This window comes from Seriola aureovittata, chromosome 9 (genome assembly GCF_021018895.1).
Source record: "Seriola aureovittata isolate HTS-2021-v1 ecotype China chromosome 9, ASM2101889v1, whole genome shotgun sequence".
Lineage (NCBI taxonomy): Eukaryota > Metazoa > Chordata > Actinopteri > Carangiformes > Carangidae > Seriola > Seriola aureovittata.
In genome coordinates, this window is record NC_079372.1 from 8,774,751 (window position 1) to 8,793,576 (window position 18,826).

An 18,826-nucleotide genomic window follows, 5' to 3' on the forward strand; every position below is an offset into this window, starting at 1 on the left:
TCTTGCTTCCCCCATCCTCTGTATGCCAGCCAGCCAGGGCTGTTTGTTCTTTTGTGCAATCAAGAAATATAGCTCTTGGGAACATTTCTGAATTCCTGTGCGTATGACGAGGATCTTGGTTAATGCAGTCATGATGGTTTTCCTGTAATTGTAGTCCTTCACACAGTTATTTTCAGGCAGTTTGGGTGTGGTATGAAAGGGGCTCTGTGTGTGTGTGTGTGTGTGTGTGTGTGTGTGTGTGTGTGTGTGTGTGTGTGTGTGTAAACGTTCATGTGTATGCAGTGCTGTTGTGGGTTTGGACGAAGCCTCATGATCTACTTATGACTTTGTGTCATGTGACCACAACTCGTACTGGAAAAATATTGTCCTCATTATCAGCTGTAACAACTTGAGCTCATGTAGGTGTGTTTCTGTAGTTAACAACCAGAAAACCCAAATCTTGTGCCCCACACTCTTGGCCAGAGTTTAGTACACAGCCTCTAATAGATCCATCCTCCCTCTTTTCCTCGCTTGTAACCTCTTCTCCTCCCTTCCGGTGGAAGGGGAGTAGTGTGGCCAGATCTTGACAGATAATCTGATTCTTGACTGTAATAATAAGCCAATCCATAGTAGGTGTGAGTGTGACCTTACCATCAACTAATTGGAAGTATCGCATGACAAACAGAGCAAAAGAGAGACTTTCTATCTGTCTGCAGGCTATACAGTCAGATAAGGTACCGCCAGCTAAAACTAATGCAGTATAATACTAATGCCCTGCAGTAGTGCCTTCCTTCATGAAGGTCATAATGTTCAGTCAGTATTGATGATGTATTATAAAGGTGTTGATTCAACTTTATCGTCATTTTGGAGGCTGTAGTTTTTGCTGCTGTTGAATTGTATTGCGTTATACGGACAGGTATTTCTTTCGTTTTGTCCCATGAACCCATTTATATCAAAGAGGTTAGGCTAAATAACTTCTCTTGTGACAGTTGTCCTATTTACAGTACTAGACAGAGCATGAAAAAGGGTGTTGAGAATCATGACTAAGTCTTAATCCATGTTAAATATGAGGGGACATTGCACAAGGTATTAGAGGTGTGGCGACTCTGGCATGAGAGCGGGACACTTTGAGAATGGATAATCCATCTTTTTTTTCTTCTAATCTTTTAACTTTTATCTTTTTCTTTTCAGAGGACTATGGACCTGATATATGATAAAAATGAATTGGATTGGTTGTTTACTAGCATTTATAGAATTGTTACTGAACATCCATTAACAAAGGGATCCCGGTGTGACAGTATATGAGCTCTGTGAAAACATGCTATAGCACAACTGTTTAATCACGCCACAGTGCAGCACTTCCCTGCATTGATGTGCGTATTTTTGTGAACCAATTAGGATACATGAAGTTTATGCCTTTGCATGTATGTGTCTCTCGAGGTGGGCACAGAATGGCCCCTTGGGAGAGCATTACGAATTGCTGCTTACATAACCTTAAGTTACCCATGACAACAGGAATGGATAGGGGCGGAGTGGGGTAGGAGCTAGCAAGATATAAAGAGAAGGGAGAGTTAAAGATAAATAAAGACCAAGATAAGAGACAGTGAGCAAGACTGAATACAGATAAATGAAAAAGGGAAGTGAAAAATTCCACCTTAGAGAGCTTTTTCCATGAGGGAGTGCAAGATAGATAAATTAAGCACTTTATCTGATATGGTTACTTCTCTTCCTGTCAACGGGAAATATGTTAGAACGATGTATTTGCCGATTCTACCAAAACAATAGCAGAAATGGTGTCTAATCATGAATAACATAGCTGTGCAGGTGTCCTTATTTGGTCCCGTGTTTGCTGTTGCACAACAAGCTAAAGGTCAAGGGTTTTTATTGTGATAAACACAAATATCAACTTGTACTTGTTATGATAAAAATAATAAATGAACAGTTGAGAAAGAAGAGCAGGAAGTTAGTTAAAAGAGCAATAGGTAATACATTTAAAAACCACATAGTACTCTGCAGGTCGTATTGCACTTGCAATACAACTGCAAAGTAACAGTATATATGTGTGTATGTGTTTGAAGGGGAATGTATTAACAGTAGTGTGGATTTACACAGAGTGCTGGTCTTTTGTCCAAAAACTCATGAACTAAGACTCCAAACAGAGTAGGGCAATGTTCCCTTTTGCTCAGTATTTTAACAAAATAATCCCCTGTGTGTTTTTGTTGAAATACTCAAATAAACTCAGCCATTCTTCAGGGATCAGTGTTTGACTCTGAAATGCTCTATATGCTCTCTGTTTGAAGTTACTCAGAGAGTGAGTGAATACAGACCGGTGAGTGGTTTTTGGAGATGGTGATGCATGTATGCATTTGCAAGTGGTTTTGATTGACTGATGTTCGAAAGTCAACAGGAAATGACGGCGAATAAAACTGACTCACATACCACCCAACTCTTGATCCGAAAAAAAAAAACCCCACCCTTTCAGTGTTTTATTTTCACAATGGTAGAACAAAGAAAAACCCATATTACAGACAAGATTATTACGTGTTTAAGGAAAAATAACTTTTCTATATGGTACACACACATGGTGTGTGTGTGTGTGTCTGTGTTAGTGTGTGTGTGAGTATCGATCCACCATAGCCTCAGGGTTTCTCAGCATCACTTACAGAGGGTCAAAAGAGGTAATAACACGCTTGTCCCTTCAGTTGAGATCCAATAATCGTTCAAAAAGAACACACGTATTTTATGTGTTTAAAAAAAGTCAGCCTACATCCAATCAGAAATCTATAACCTTCATCCCCATCTCATGCCAATCCTAAACATCCTCAATAGATCAATACACTCAAATTACAGCAGTTGTTCCAGTTAATTGTGAGGTGACTTAGTGCTAATGTTTTGAGTAATTGCCTGTTTACTTTCCAATAAGGTATTGCAGTGGGTGACTAAATCACGTGTGGCCAACCTACAGCATTACATTACTGATAGTGTCATTATTCAGCTTTTAAAGTCACATAATACACATTCAGTATTCGTTGATGAATGATGTAGTTGCATTCATATGGCCCTACTTCCTGGTTGCCTTAATTTATGTGCGAGCCTGTGGGTGTCACTGATATGCAGTAGCTGTAAAAATGTCCCTTTTCTGAGAGTGACAGCTTTAAATCTAGGAAGCAATGTTTCTGTGTACTGTATGTATGGTATGTGCTCTTGTGCATGCAGAAACCATTTCTGCTGTGGGGGAAAAAAAAACGCCTTTCAGCTCTTATCAGGGAGCTAGCAGAACGGGACCGATCACCTCCCACTGCTGAGCTATCAATGTGCAGTTAATTGCCTTTCAGAGCAAAAGCACGCTGGGGGGGGTGCGCTGGGGGTGTGTGCTTGCTTGTGGTGCGTGTGTGTTATTTATTTATTTTTTGCTTGTTTGTTGGCTTTTTCCTTTACCGATTAACCTCAGTTACAGTTCAGTATGGTGGAGGATCTGTGCCCGGAATTGTTCCAGTGAGCCTGCAGTCCATCATTCAGATTGTTTACTTAAATGATAGGAACAAACGGACTTGACAAAAAGTGATACAAACCACATTACACAGAGACAGCAGCACAGAGAGATGAAGAGGGGAGATAGAGGGAAGGACAGATAAGTGGAAAGATGGAGGGATGCGGGGAGAGAGAGAGAGAGAGAGAGAGAAAGAGGGAGAGGTGGGCCGGGCTTGGCATGCGGACAGTGAGAGCTATAGAGGACAAGGTCGTTCAAGGTCTCTTGTCATGCTTCGTGGGTTACAGTGGGGGTTTGAATAGGATGAGAAGTGTGTGTATGTGTTTTGGGGGGGGCTCCTTCTGGTCTACATGTGTATCATGTAGTTGTGTCTGAATCCAATGTCCTTTGTCAGTGACACATCAGAATGCTATGTGTGTGTGTGTGTGTGTGCACGCCCCTGTGCATATATGTTCTCCACTATTGGCCTTGTGTTGTAGCCTCATACGTGAGCTTCCTCTAAACTCCAGTTCTCTCATGTCTAATTGCATTTGTCACAGTTTGTAGCCTTGAATACCTCGGCACTAACCATGACTCCAGTCTATACAGTGCTTGTTTGATGAGAGAGGTACTGTATGCCCACTGCTTCGTACACACTAGATGAAGTGTTCACATTCTCCATCTCTGTGCTTGAAGACTTTTTTTTTTTTTTTTTACCAACGTGACCCTTAATAAGTGATGTTTTCAGACCCAAAAATGTTCCCATTTTGCTTTGCTCTGCAGGCATTGAAGCGGCTCAGCGTGGTACCATGCACATATGTTCAGCACATATGTACCATCGATTTGTCTGGTAGGGATATGCATAGATAATAGCTCTATACATTTGAAAAACATGGGAGGGAGATAACAACATGTCAAAATATGATGGTGCCTGCAGGACTGGATCACACTCCAGAAGCCCCTCAGCATTTTTCCATCATATGGTGCCTCAGAAAGGCATCCATGAGCATGTGTGTGTGTACATGTGTGTGTGGATTTGTGCAGTATGTAGGCGTGTCTGTTGAGCCACTTCTGCCCGTGTTAGGATCTACGCTGTGTTCTTATTTTCCTTTTCATCATCATCATTATTATGATTATTATTATTGTTATTATTATTATTATCCTTTGCAGATTTGCTCCAGCTGCACTGTAATATTTGTGTGTTGCAGAGGTAAAATGAGAACATCGATTTCAGTTACCGCTTAGCCACTAGTCTCTAGTCCTGCAAGCCAGGCAGTTTGTATAAAACAAGATGAATGTGATGGAAACTGTAATACAATTACTAGAGACAAATCGCATCCTGTGGATTTCTAGCTCAGCAGTAATACACACACACGCACAGTAACGCGTACACAGACACACATCTGCACTCATTCGCAGAACGGTGTGGATCATATTGGCATTGCTGTAAGATAAATGTTGATTGGATTAATGGCCAGAGATACTGTAGTTGTAGGCAGTAGGCAGTTGGATACAGTTACATTGAGGCAATGGTCCACAATTCGGCTGCACTGGGCTGGCAAACTTCTCCAAATAAAGGAAGGGTCAAGGACCTAGGAAGCTATTCCAGGAGTTATGGACAAATGGTTTTGACAATGACTTTTCCTGTATTGTGTGAGTCACTCCTAAAAGTAAATCAGCAACACACAGTCATTCACTTAACATATAGTCAATGCCCCCATTCGGGCACACAGTTGTTTGGTTATGGTGTACCAGGTGATTCGGGTGACTCACAGTTTGACCACATCCCTTCTTTATGTTCCATGGCGTGACTCCTGTTTGGCAGGTCGGTTATTTAGGTCAACCCACACTGAGTGAAACTGGCGACAAGTTTCTGTGGTGAAGTCCCCAAATAGTAACTTTCATGTAAATTCACTAAACAATTCTAATAAGAGATTTCTAACATGATGTGAGGATGGAGTCAGGTCTTGTGCTGTGTGAAAGCTAATGTTGCTGGTCACTGTGTAAATTGTACAACATGGCACACTCTGAAGTATGACAGGTATTGGGGTCACGTGATGTTTTTCAGAAACTGACATCCACGTTGAAACCCCTGGTGCTTCCACCCTGTGCGGCACTGGTGTGCAGACGTTTTTTGCTGTACCAAATAAAGGCATTAAAAAATTACACTACGACTAACAGCAAATTAGATAATGGCTGAAAATATTAAGGCAAAACATTGCAGTTACCATGCACAGAAAGAAGGAATCAACCATTCATTTGAAATTCATTATGTCAGTCTTAAAAAAGTTTCGGGTTGTATCTTTCTTCTTGCACCACCCCCTTCATTATAGATTAACATTCCGATAGTGGCCTTCTTTGCAATGAAAGACTCTTGGTATGTGGTTGGGAAATCCCCTCCATTAAGTCACCAAGGCAGATAATCACTTTGGGCCAGATCAGGTGGAAGAGTGTGCTTACACCAGAGTTACTCCAAGGATAACTTCCGTGAACATGGGAATTGTTCTATTTTGTTTCTCAACGAGGAGGAGGAGGAGGAGGAGGAGGAGGAATGAAAGGAGGATGATGGTGGTCATGAGTTGAACAACTGCAAGGATACAAAGAAACCCGAGTTGGCATTTATGCACCACCGTTGGTTATTAGGCTTAACTTGTATGTGCCGCTATAGTTGATTTTTACTATCAGCTGTTTTCAGTCTGCTGGGTAGAAACAGGTGTGATGTTTACAGTGAGAACAAGAATAAAATGACTAAACTCTCTGTCTGTCTTCTCTCTGTCCACAGTGAATGAGTATGTGTTCATGGTCCAAGCCAGAGGGATCCAGATCAGAGAGAACGTGAAGAACATTGGGGCTCAGGTTCTGGAGCAGGTGGTGAGAGGAGCTTACAGCGTCAACGGCACAGGTGAAAACACACAGACCGATACACTAAGGTGTATTAGTAATGCTTACTGTAGCTCATATGCTGTCCTCTATGCAAATACATGGGTGCAAATGCTGTTTTCCGCCCTAGTTAAATTAAAGAAAGTAAGAGTGTATAGTTAAGGTAGCAGTGAAATACTAGAGGTGAAAAAATAAAAAGCATTGATTGAAAAATGTAGAGCACACAGTGGAAGTCATGCAGGGAAAGTCTGGATTAAGCTGCTCCTGATGGTGATGTTGATGCCTTTGTATCTGTGCCATCCCAGATTATTCCTATGACTTTAACTTGAGCGAGAGTGATGCTCCTCCCACCACATACCTCCCCGAGGGCTTCACCTACCTCCCCTCACAGGTTTGCCCTCAGAGGCTGCCCTCCATGAGTGAGTAGACTCTTAAAGTTTTTGATTTAAAGTTTTCTTTTGGATACTCATGATTCTGTGATGTACTGTATATGAGGCACCAGCTGAGAAAAATGCCTCTCAGTCTTCTTGGTTGACCGTTGATCACTTCAAACAATTGTTCCTCTGGTTTTCTTGGCCCTGTAAAATGTTTCTTAAGTGAAATTCATTGTGCCTCTGTACGTATTTGTCCTAATAATGAGTCGTGAAGTGGGTCTGAGCTTGTGTTTTCTTTCAGCTTTGATTGATGATGCATGCAAAAATGTTGTAATGGCAGAATAGCTTTACCCAGCAATTTATGTCCCAGATTACTGAGCTGTTACAGGATTTGACAACTGTTGTTGCTAATTCTTGTGATCATTTTTTTTTTCACTTTTTCTCTTTAACCATTTCATCTCATTCACATGCACGTCATGGCTCTCTCTCTCTCTCTCTCTCTCTCACTCTCTCTCTCCCTTCCTCACTGTCATTCTTCTGCCTCATACAATCTGCCCCCTGTCCACACACACACACACACACGCACGCACACACACACACACACACACACACACACACACACACATACGCAGAGGGCAGGTTGGAGGTGAACATGAGTGAGGTATCCCTGGAGGAGGTGGAGAGATCCTTGCTGGATGTAAAGCCTAGCATGGTCCTAGGAGGCTACTGGAAGCCCGAAGACTGTTTACCTCGCTGGAAGGTAAGTGCGGATGTGACATTGTTAAAAAGACAGTTCACTGAAAAGCACTGTCGAATATACAGACAGATGAGTGGAGAAATATAACAAATGCAGATGCTTCCATCCAGGGCACAAGGGGGTTGATGTATGTTTTCAGCATGTCGATGATCCTGATCTCAACTCAAATAAACACCTGTGGGAGATTTTGGTTCAACACCACCATCATTCCTATAACAGATAACAGCTAGCAAAGTATTCCCAACAATTCTTTATGTAAGAAGTAAGTAAGTAAGAAGAACTACTGTTAGTAACGGTGCCATTCTGCTTGGAAACAGACACTGCTGTCAAAGATTTCAAACGTATTGAAATGAGACCTGATTATTGCTTTGAGCTCCACAAACTAGTTTGCTAGTGTGCTACAGCTGATGTCTTCAAGCTTTAGCAAATCTCAGTGAATCTCATACGTAGCAAAATAATACATAGCAAAGTACACGAGAGGATATAGTGTTTGTTTTTGAGTGTTCTTTAGTGTAACCCTGGAAACCTAATGTCATAATAGGGTTGTTATGTTTGACATTTACATGTAAAAATGTACACATGCAGTCATACTTAACTAATTACCCTAAGTTCAACAAGACAAAACATGAATTCAACCCTTTATACGTGCATTGCAGCACTGTTTCATTCTTGAACCAGCCTCCTCTACTATGTTCTCTTATTTTATCACCCTCTTTTTTTTTTTTTTTGGTCCAACAGTGCAAGCTTTCCTGCCATCTGTCTGTCTGTCTCTCGCATTCATTTGCCGTGGGGGGCTGTGTATGTTCTGACAACCAACCCTCTATCTCGCTTCCTCATTAGCCAGCAATCTCTCTCAGCTACCATAATAGTCCCCTCCCTGTTTTCGATGTCCCTTGCTTTTTGTTCCTCTCTGTGACAGTTTTCTTTTTATGGAGCTTCAAAAGAAACCTTAAAAAAAAAGGAAACTGTCATAGCTACAACTCTATGGGGAAAAATAAATACCTCTTACAGATGTTTAACGCCTCTGTGCTTCTATGATTGATGCACGTCAGATCTCATTGAGGAAATTAGATTTCAAGAACCTGCCTTCAAGAACTCCTTTGTCACAAGTCGTCATGGTAATTAGTGGGGTGTTTTTTTGGGTGCAGTCTTCAACCACACTTTCCCATTTACCTACTGCTGAGAGATCATGAAACTTGGGACACTGTGTGCAAACAGCACCGTTTACTTAGTTGCACAGATCAGACTGTGCTGTAACTCTGGTGTGTCCTTGAACATTTATATACAGTGTATAAGTCGCCATTTGTTTGAATGTTATTTTGATAAAAGAATGTGTTGTATCTCCAGGTGGCAATCCTAGTCCCATTCAGGAACCGACATGAACACTTGCCGATCCTCCTGAGACACCTGGTGCCAGTGCTGCAGAAACAGAGACTCCAGTTTGCCTTTTATGTGATAGAGCAGGTATGCACACATGTATTTACAGTCGTTTGCAGGGATGAACAGATTCAGCTGTGTGGATGCAAACACTTGTAGGAAGTGAGTCCTCTTCTCACGTGATAATAATGTCAGTGCTTTGCAGTAGATAGCGGTTAAGCAGTATCTCTATTTCTTTCTTAAGGAGGGCACAGAGCCGTTTAACCGAGCCATGTTGTTCAATGTGGGCTACAAAGAGGCTATGAAGGACCTGGACTGGGACTGTCTGGTCTTCCACGATGTGGACCACCTCATGGAGAACGACAGGAACTACTACGGCTGCACAGACATGCCCCGGCACTTTGCGGTCAAGCTGGACAAGTACTCCTACATGTGAGTCTGGATTCGGTCTCCATGGCTTTGTGCAGTAAATGCATTCCTGACCTAATATGAAATGAATATGTACAACTGTCCCTCTAAGGCTCCCGTATAATGAGTTCTTCGGCGGTGTCAGTGGCCTGACGGTGAAGCAGTTCAAAAAGATTAATGGATTTCCTAATGCGTTCTGGGGCTGGGGAGGAGAGGACGATGACCTCTGGAACAGGTGAGGGGAGATTTTGTATTTGTGGTTTTTTCCCTCCACCCTTGCCACACAGCAGTGTTGTCCCTCCCACCACCCACGCAGCTCAAAGGCAGCTGTGCACACTCAGGGCTTTTAAAATACACTGCAAAGTCTTATTGAGTGGCCCGTGTACATGTGGCTTTATGTGATGATCCCTTTTGTTTACAGTTTCTATGAAACTCTTTTCTGTACTATTTCTATGACTGTATCACATGACATTATGAATTAATGAGCAAAAAATATGTTTGTGTTAGGGTGCGGTATGCCAATTTCTCCGTAAGTAGACCACACGGAGAGCAGGGGCGCTACATGTCAATTCCACATCATCATCGTGGGGAAGTCCAGTTCCTGGGAAGGTTAGTGTCTATGTGTGCACTGCTCATTCACACACAAATACACACACACACACACACACACACACACCCCTTGGTTAAAAGTGGAAGCTGATAATTGGAATGAGGCTTAGGCTCATGTGATGTAAGCCAGTCACATGAAAAGCCAGAGCAGTGACTTTGAGAGAATTTCAACTCTTTTAAAGACTTTGCATGTGATATGCTTGTATGCTTCAGGGCAGAATTCCAGTCATGCTCCCTCTGCTCAAATTCTTAGTTACTTAAAACAGCCCAAAGAATAAGTGTTTCTTTAGTTCTCCAAAATGAATGTGCTTAGGTAAATCTTCTTTGTAATGGTCATGATTAATGCAGTGTAGTCATGTTGACAGTGAGGGCGTGATCTGCTGATGAACAACTCCCATGGTGTAAAACTGCCACTTTCTGTATAAATCACAGACAATAATGCTGTCAATGTTACCATGTTGTTACACCACGTGGGATGATGAAACCTGTTCCTCTTCATATTATCTCATTGTTTATTTATGCTCTGGCGCCACTCAATCTAAAATTGAAGCTCTTCTCTTTTCTCTTCTCCATTCACTGATTGGTTGTTCCTTCCTGCAGGTATAGTCTACTACGCCACTCAAAGGAGAGGCAGAAAGTGGATGGTCTTAACAACCTAAACTACTCCCCCATAGTGTCCAGGAGGCCTCTCTACACCAACATCACAGTCAGCTTGAGCAGAAAGCTTGCACCGATAGCTGACTACTGACGTAGGCACAGCCGTACTGCAGACCACCTGGGAATCAAAGTCCTCTGGGACATCAGCCATATCTCACCAGTTGCAGCACTGCTTAGGACTTTTTAGTTGATTGATTCTTTGCTTTGTTTATTTTGTTTGTATGCAAAAAAAAAATGAAGACTCAAATAAGTATGTTGGATAAATCATAAAAGAAAATAGGGATAAATGCTGCACTTGCTTGTGCTACAGTCCATCACTCCTCTCATCTGGGCTTATCTAGTCTTCAGTCTCCACATGCCTTTTGCACCATTTTGGCCTTCAGCATCCATTCATTCATTTTCTTATTCAGTCAACGATGAGTTCCGCCCTACACAGTCGTGCTTGCTTATTAAAAGAGGCCATGATACACAGGCACATTCAAGTACATGACACACATGCACGTACACAACAGTTTGACTTACATGTGCTGACATGGTTCCTGAGGCTTTGATTTTTTACTTTGCGCTTGCACTTCTTCTTTTCAAAAATGCAGTACACACGTGAAAACATTTGCATGCACCCACACACACACACGCACACACACACACACACACACACACACACACACACACACACACACACATACCACCACACAGTAACTTTAAGCGAGTGGATTTTTGCAGCTGGTTCTGCAGGAGGTATGCCAAATCTACAAGATAAGAGAGCAAGAGAAAATGATATAAAGAGTGAGTGTTTTCAGTCATATAAACTGTATGTGAAATAGTTTATCCTAAGTTTTGAGAATATTAATACCTTAATCATCTCTTACCACTATATTTTGTCCTGTGAACATACCATTTAAAGACTGTGATGTTTGTGTTTGCATAGTTGCATTGGATGTTCTGGCTGCCTGCAAGTGGCTGTATGTAGGAGAGCAACGCTCATCCTGTTAGCAATAAGCTGTAATATCAGACAGCAGAACTTAGACCTGACTTCCTCACTATACAGATGCAATAGCACAGGTGCTAGCATACTCTTATTGGACTATGGAGGAGGAGTGACAGTGTATGCAAACTTCACATTCAGCACACCTTTGCCTAAACAAACATGCCACCCTTTTCAGAGCCTGTGTGTGTGTGTCTGTGTATATAAGTGAGGGAGAGCTATGCAAATGGCCTGTGTGTATTCTGTTGTCAGTGCGAGGTCTTCGGGGCGACCTCCAGGAGACTTCACCCCTGAAACTGTGACTGACTTGACTTTAGACCTCACTCTGTGTGCGGTATGTAAGTCCAGGCCAGGGAGAGATAAAGAGTCGCCGTTTTTATTTTTAGATCCCATATCCTCAATGTTTACTCACCTTCATTTTTACAGAAGAGAATTGGAGGTAGAAAATACTTGATTGCTGTCACTGTCACTGGTGTTTACAGAAGCTTTTGCTTTGTTATTTTTCAGATTGTCTAGTGTTTGTTATACTGTTAGACAGCCCTCCTTCACTGCGGGTGCTGTGAAATCTCTTCAACAACGTATCTATGGCTGCCTTTATTTTTTTAACTTCTTTATCTAGGCTTGGATAGGGAAAAGCGGATCTCAGTGCTTATCTGAGAAGTCAGGTGATAAACCACCACAGCTTGTATCCAGTATCTACTTGTTTGTAGTTGGTCACAGTAGAGTTTTAGTTGGATGGCATGCAGCCTAACTGTGCATTGACGCAGGCTGACAGCACTCTGGCAGTACACAGCAGTTGCTAAAATGTCCCTCCCTAATTTGTGTGTTTGACAGTGTTGCTTTTGAGTAAAATATCCCAATACTGTAAACATAGTTCCTATTTAAAAAAGAACACACACATACAGACACTCTCTCCTCACTGGCTGTCCTCTAGTCATGCAGCTACTTCATTTCACACAAATCGCCTTGTATACATTTCTTAAGATGTATCTTTTGGGGAAAATGTGGGTGGTTGACAAACTGTTGTGTTCCCACAAAGAAATAGAAAGTAAAGAGGCTGGACCTCATTTTATTTATTTGATCTTTTATGATTTATTTTCTGAAATTGTTCGGTTTTTATTTTTCTTGCGGTTGATGTGATGATTTAGTAGGTGACAAATGACTGGCTGTGTTAGATGCACTGAAACTTGTAGTTATGTGTATTTGTGTGGGTTTGTGAGGTTCAGATCTGTGTAAAACGGGGTTTGCTGCTCCATTTCATCCGAACGCTGAGTTCCTCTTCAGAAATGACAGGAATGGCTCGTTTTGATGAAATGGGATGGGACCCGTAGCCTGGTGTGTATTAATCTGCTGAACAGACACGTTGGAGGAGGCCATTTTGTGTGACAACCACAGGAAGAGCAAGACACCGAATCAGAAAATGCTAGTGTTCACTGTCTTTCACTGAGCATCTCCTTTATTCTAATTGAAAATCAATGGTGCTGACCTTCCAGAGCTCCATTTGAGGGAGTCTCTTTCTACGTGCTTGCTGGAACAACCATGACATTATAAAGGCTAGTATCGTCAGGCAAAACATCCTCCCAACTTTCATTCATTTCCTACCTGCACATAAGTGGCATAGATATTCTATGTTTTTGCCTTTTTTTTTTTTACATCCATACATTTGTTAATCTGATGCCTTTTCATCCTGCCAGGTAAAGCTAATATGTTTATTTGTTGTTCTGGTTCATAGCCACAAGCAGAAGCACGTGTTTACCTCCTAGCCAGTCACTCAGGAGGTGCCCAGTGCAAGTCGTGGACAGTAGCAGCGTTTGTGTTAATTTAACTTTTCCATGTGCGTTTGAGTGAAATGGCTAAACCTCTCAGAGGTGTAACTGTCCTCCATCTAGATTTTGAGGTTTTTGTTTTTCATTTTTGTTTTTCCAGCACTGATAAGAACGTGATTTATAGTGACCTGGTTGTGAACAACCTAGAGGTTCTTTTCTAGTTCTTGACACATGATACACTGTATTTTATGGTTTTTTTTTTTTTTTTTTTTCTTGCTTAAAATTAAAAGCTAGATGGAAATATAGCAAAAACCAAATGGTTTTAGTTTGAGTGACCAGGTGAAGATTCAGACCCCGAGGTAGCTCTCTGGAAGGAGGCCCTCTGGAAGACAGCTATTCTTAGAGTCCATATAAGACTCTAGACTCCACAATGTAGAACGAGCAGCTTCATCACACCGTATCCAAAAAGATGGGTTTTCTATGACTGCTTAACAGCTTTGTCCACTAGATGACTTAGTAACAGGAGCAAATCAGTCTCTGGCTTTTATCTAAAACAGGAAATATTGTTTTCAGTTGGTGATAAGAGCATGCTGGCTAGTCCTGTTCCTGTTATATATAACCTGTAAATGGGTCTCAATCCAGACCAAGAGCAAGCCTGCTGCTGACTGAAGAGGCTTCCTTGTACCATAATCTCACCAACTCTGATCCATTCTGTGCCAGTTTAAATGAAGGGACCATTCTTTGGGCATCTGACAAGACTGGCAGCCTTAAAGCTTCTTAATTTATTGCAGTGTTGTTTCACTCAAGTTTTTTTGGGGGTTTTTTTTTTGTTTGTTTGTTTGTTTTGTTTTTTATAAGCAAAAATATTTAAATTTAAAAATGTGCATATCAACATAATGATCATTGTAAATATCTTTGTGTGTAGTGTTTTAGAAATTCTATAAGGTCTTAAATCACTACAGATGCTAGCATAAAGAACAAGGCTTTGGAGGGGTTTGGCTGGGGGGGTTTATCTGGTGCCATTTTAAGTGCTAGTGAAGCTTACACAGCAACATCAATGTTTTTACATCTATCACTGCTTCCCAGCACAGCCTTTTTTTTTTTTTTTAAATTAAAAATATCCTTATCCTATAAATGTTAGATTCCTCTCACAATCTCAGAGGTGTTGTGCATTCCAGAGGCCTCCCTGTACTTAATATGCTGTAGCAGTAGAAGAGACATACCATGGCAGACGTAGGCATCTGTCTCTAGATGAAGTTCACTGTCCTCGATTCTGCGTGCGATGTCTCTTTGATAGTGACAGCAGTTGGGGTAAGGTGTAGGTCGGAGGAAAGCACTGCAGGATAGCGATGTGTCAGCCAAAAAACACCATATGCTTACAATGCAAATGAAACAGAGGCACCCAAACCAGCGACACAATCTACTCCAAAATCTACACAGATTAATTTTTCTTTTGTATTAAAGTTAACTACTTAAAAAAAAAGAAAAAAAAAAGAAAAAGGATACAGATTGCTAAATTTAAAATCTATCTTCTCTGATTGTAAGGAGAGAAAAATCTCCTTGAATTGAAGCCATTTGAAGCCACTTGTCAAAACTTGATGTCAGCCTTACGTGGATCTGTTTGTGTATCGGCATATTATCTTTTGATTATTGAAATTTGTATGATGGAGATTTTCTTTTATACCATCATTGTTATTGTCAAAGTACACCAATAAAACTTGTAAACATACAGTCTCTCTATCCCGCCTTTGTGTTCTGCCTGTGTGAGTATTTTTTCAGTGTGCTTCGTGGAACTGCTGCCTCTGCTCGAGCATTTCTTCACACTGTGGTCAGTGAGTCTATATTTCAAATATTCATAAATATAATGTGGTCATACTGCATACTACAACTTCTGCTCTGCAAGTGTAAGCACATACCCTCTCTTCCCATAAAGAGATATTTAGTTTACACTTCATAACTTTAACAGAACGCTGGGTACAAAACTGGCCACAGAGCGTGAGCTGCCAGTGGAGGATTATACTGTAGTTTCAACTGCTGGCACTTTCTGTAGTCTGCATGGACTGTAAGAGAGAATTACAGTAGATTGGGAGATGGCTGCTTAGTTTGTCCAAGAGGATGTTGTGCAAAAATTAAAAAAAAAAAAAAAAAGATTCTCTCATTACTTTTTATATAATGGTATAACTTGAGTTCTCCAATGATATCTATGTGAGGAACATTAACTACATTTTCTCAAGTCTGAGGAGTGAATTCCTTCATGAGCCATGGGGTTTTGCACAATGAGCAGGGATATAGACGGCATCACATCCCCTCTTAAACACTCACCCAAACAGAGGATTATTGTCTGTGTTTTTGTCTCAGACACCAGGGTGGTGGCTCTTGTGATCCACAGCTGCTAACAAAATCCCAGCATCTGGACAACAGATTCCTCAGTTTTAGTATACTTCTTTTAATAGCCCAACTTTCCACTCTTGTCACTCTGACTGGTGACAGTGTGTTTGTGTGTGTGTGTGTGTGTGTGTGTCTGTGTGTGTGTGTCTGTGTGTGTGTGTGTGTGTGTGTGTGTGTGTGTGTGTGTGTGTGTGTGTGCCTGCGTGTATATGTGTGCACATCCGGATCCTGAGACAAAGATGATGCTTGTTGGGATTGTCTAGCCTGTCATCCAGAAGAAAAAAAAAAACAGAGCAGAGTGAGATGCTTTAACCGGAGGTCACTCATTGAATCAGAGCAGCTCCGACCCTGTGGCATTTAGCACATTAACCGCACATCTCTGCTAGTTAACAGAAGTGACAGCTGATAATTTAATTATGCTCTTGGAAAAAGGAAATGCTAAGTGGCAGGGATGGGATATCTGCATGGGAGTTTAAATATATTCCACAGGATTTGTGTACCATCTACCACAGTGTTTTCCTCAGCAAAAAAACAACAGAAAAACAAGGTGGTTATGGCTGTAATTAATATGATGGATTGTTTTTGAAAATGTGCAAAAACACCTCCATTTATCCTCACTGAGAACACCCGTGCTTCTGTCCTTCTGTGTAGCAGAAGTTGCTGTGTTTGTGTGTGTGTGTGTGGTGTGTGTGTGTGTGTGTGAGATAGAGAAAGAGAGAGAGAGAGAGAGAGAGAGAGAGAGAGACTTGGCAGAAGCACAGAGCCTGGCTGGAGTAGCCACATTTTAATGGAGTCTGGGAAACACAAGGCTTTGCTATGCTAACACCAGTGTCACATAGCTGTCAGACACACACAGAGGGCAGCTCTTAAGATCTCAAGAGTTGTCTTGGCATGTGTATACAACACATGCCAGGCAGTGCAGACACACACACTTACACATCCGCTGTTAATTTATCCACTTGCATCCCCTTGAGTATTGTGCCAATCAAAGGCTTTGATGTCATCTGTGGCGCCTTTGCCTTTGTGTGCTGCCTGTGTGTCTGTTTCAGTGCGCTTCTCCCCACACAGTGTATTAAACTGGGATCTGCATCAGGAAATGGCTGAATAACTGAATTTGTGTCTTTCAGCGCTGCAGAATGGTGTCACACTCTTCATCCACACTTCTTAAGTGGTCTCAGACGCCGCTGTATGTGTGTGTATGTGTGTGCGTGCCTCCTCTAAACACAGACTCAACGTTGAGAAACAACCAGAGAGACGTGCCCTTTAGCTTGCTACAATTTTTAGCTGGGTGTGTACCTTCTATATGATATGATATAAGTGCCAACATCATCATCATTCAGAGTGTATGTGTGTGTGTGTGTGTGTGTGTGTGTGGTGTGTGTGTGTGTGTGTGAGAGAGAGAAAGAGAGAGAGAGAGAGAGAGAGAGAGAGAGGGACTTGGCAGAAGCACAGAGCCTGGCTGGAGTAGCCACATTTTAATGGAGTCTGGGAAACACAAGGCTTTGCTATGCTAACACCAGTGTCACATAGCTGTCAGACACACACAGAGGGCAGCTCTTAAGATCTCAAGAGTTGTCTTGGCATGTGTATACAACACATGCCAGGCAGTGCAGACACACACACTTACACATCCGCTGTTAATTTATCCACTTGCACCCCCTTGAGTATTGTGCCAATCAAAGGCTTTGATGTCATCTGTGGCGCCTTTGCCTTTGTGTGCTGCCTGTGTGTCTGTTTCAGTGCGCTTCTCCCCACACAGTGTATTAAACTGGGATCTGCATCAGGAAATGGCTGAATAACTGAATTTGTGTCTTTCAGCGCTGCAGAATGGTGTCACACTCTTCATCCACACTTCTTAAGTGGTCTCAGACGCCGCTGTATGTGTGTGTATGTGTGTGCGTGCCTCCTCTAAACACAGACTCAACGTTGAGAAACAACCAGAGAGACGTGCCCTTTAGCTTGCTACAATTTTTAGCTGGGTGTGTACCTTCTATATGATATGATATAAGTGCCAACATCATCATCATTCAGAGTGTATGTGTGTGTGTGTGTGTGTGTGTGTGTGTGTTGTGTGTGTGTGTGTGTGTGTGTGTGTGTGTGTGGCTGTGTGTGTGTGTGTTTGTGTGTGTGTGTGGGTGTGGGTGTGTGCTTGCGGTCTCAAGCATGTGAAAAACAAGAAGTACAGGAGGAGAGTGGCCACAGAGCCCACGTGTGGATGTCATATGACTTTAGAACATGGCTTGGTGTTACATAACTTTTTTTTTATCACGGTTTTAGGGTATAAAGATTGTCCAGCGTTACAGCAACCTACTCCCCTTCCTTTCGCCTCCTCTGCCGTGTCCTTTCCAGGTCACCAACAGGACAGTCCTTTGTGTGGTGCTGCTTCCCAAGGGACATCACAGCCTCCAGCTGCTGTCGGGGGCCCTGGGGTCTAAACTCACGCTGCTGCTGTTTGCCCTGTGGTAGAGCTCTGTTTGTGTTCTATGCTTGCACATGTATGTCTGAGCAGACATGTATTTTCTCCAGCTCCTGTTGTGACTCCTGCCTGCTTTCCTGTCACAATGTAAAGGATACAGCAGAGGCACGAGGAAGCTGCAAACACTTCTGCCTCCATGTCTCGCGTTCTTCATCCTCCTTGACACCGCTACGCTCTCGGTGTCACTGTCCATCCTTTGCTCTCCTGCCTGCCCTGCCCTTGTCACATCCCCGTCTATCAGCTCGACTTTTCCTCTTCAGCGAGCTGGGCTCATCTTCTCAGCTCGCCTCCGTCCTACACTGACTGTCAAAGCCATACTCATCCGTTGTCTCATCCCATTTTTCTCTCTGACATCTTATTACAGTACATTTTTTAAATTTTTTTATTTCTCATTACACGTATCCCATGGTGTTTCTTGCTTCTCATGCTCATGATCAGCATCCCTTGTTCATCCCTCTGCCTCCCAATACATCCATATTTCCCTTCGCCTGTGACCTCCACCCTCTCTATCCGCTCTGTACTGCCTCTCCAGCATTTTTATTTTTATGTCTAGCCTCTGGTTTTCATTATGCTTTGATTGGTTCATCCTGTTCTGGTTGTTGTCTTTAAAAACTATGTGCTGATGCTGTACAGAAGACCTGCTGACAGCGCTTCACCAGTGCAAGGTCAACTCATTTTTTTTAGCTCATTTCACTCAGTTT

At 42.2% G+C, this 18,826-nt stretch overlaps 1 protein-coding gene across 1 annotated transcript in view; it reads left to right on the plus strand.

Annotated features, from left to right (window-relative positions):
* Positions 1–14,992, plus strand: part of b4galt5 (UDP-Gal:betaGlcNAc beta 1,4- galactosyltransferase, polypeptide 5) — a 34,942-nt gene extending 19,950 nt beyond the window's left edge. Inside the window, exons 2-9 of the mRNA XM_056384079.1 lie at positions 6,231–6,350; positions 6,634–6,747; positions 7,335–7,462; positions 8,807–8,923; positions 9,081–9,268; positions 9,357–9,479; positions 9,752–9,853; positions 10,454–14,992. Coding sequence (XP_056240054.1) covers positions 6,231–6,350; positions 6,634–6,747; positions 7,335–7,462; positions 8,807–8,923; positions 9,081–9,268; positions 9,357–9,479; positions 9,752–9,853; positions 10,454–10,601 — 1,040 coding nt within the window. The 3' untranslated portion in view covers positions 10,602–14,992. The remainder of the gene's footprint in view (positions 1–6,230; positions 6,351–6,633; positions 6,748–7,334; positions 7,463–8,806; positions 8,924–9,080; positions 9,269–9,356; positions 9,480–9,751; positions 9,854–10,453) is intronic.
* Positions 14,993–18,826: the final 3,834 nt, after the last annotated feature.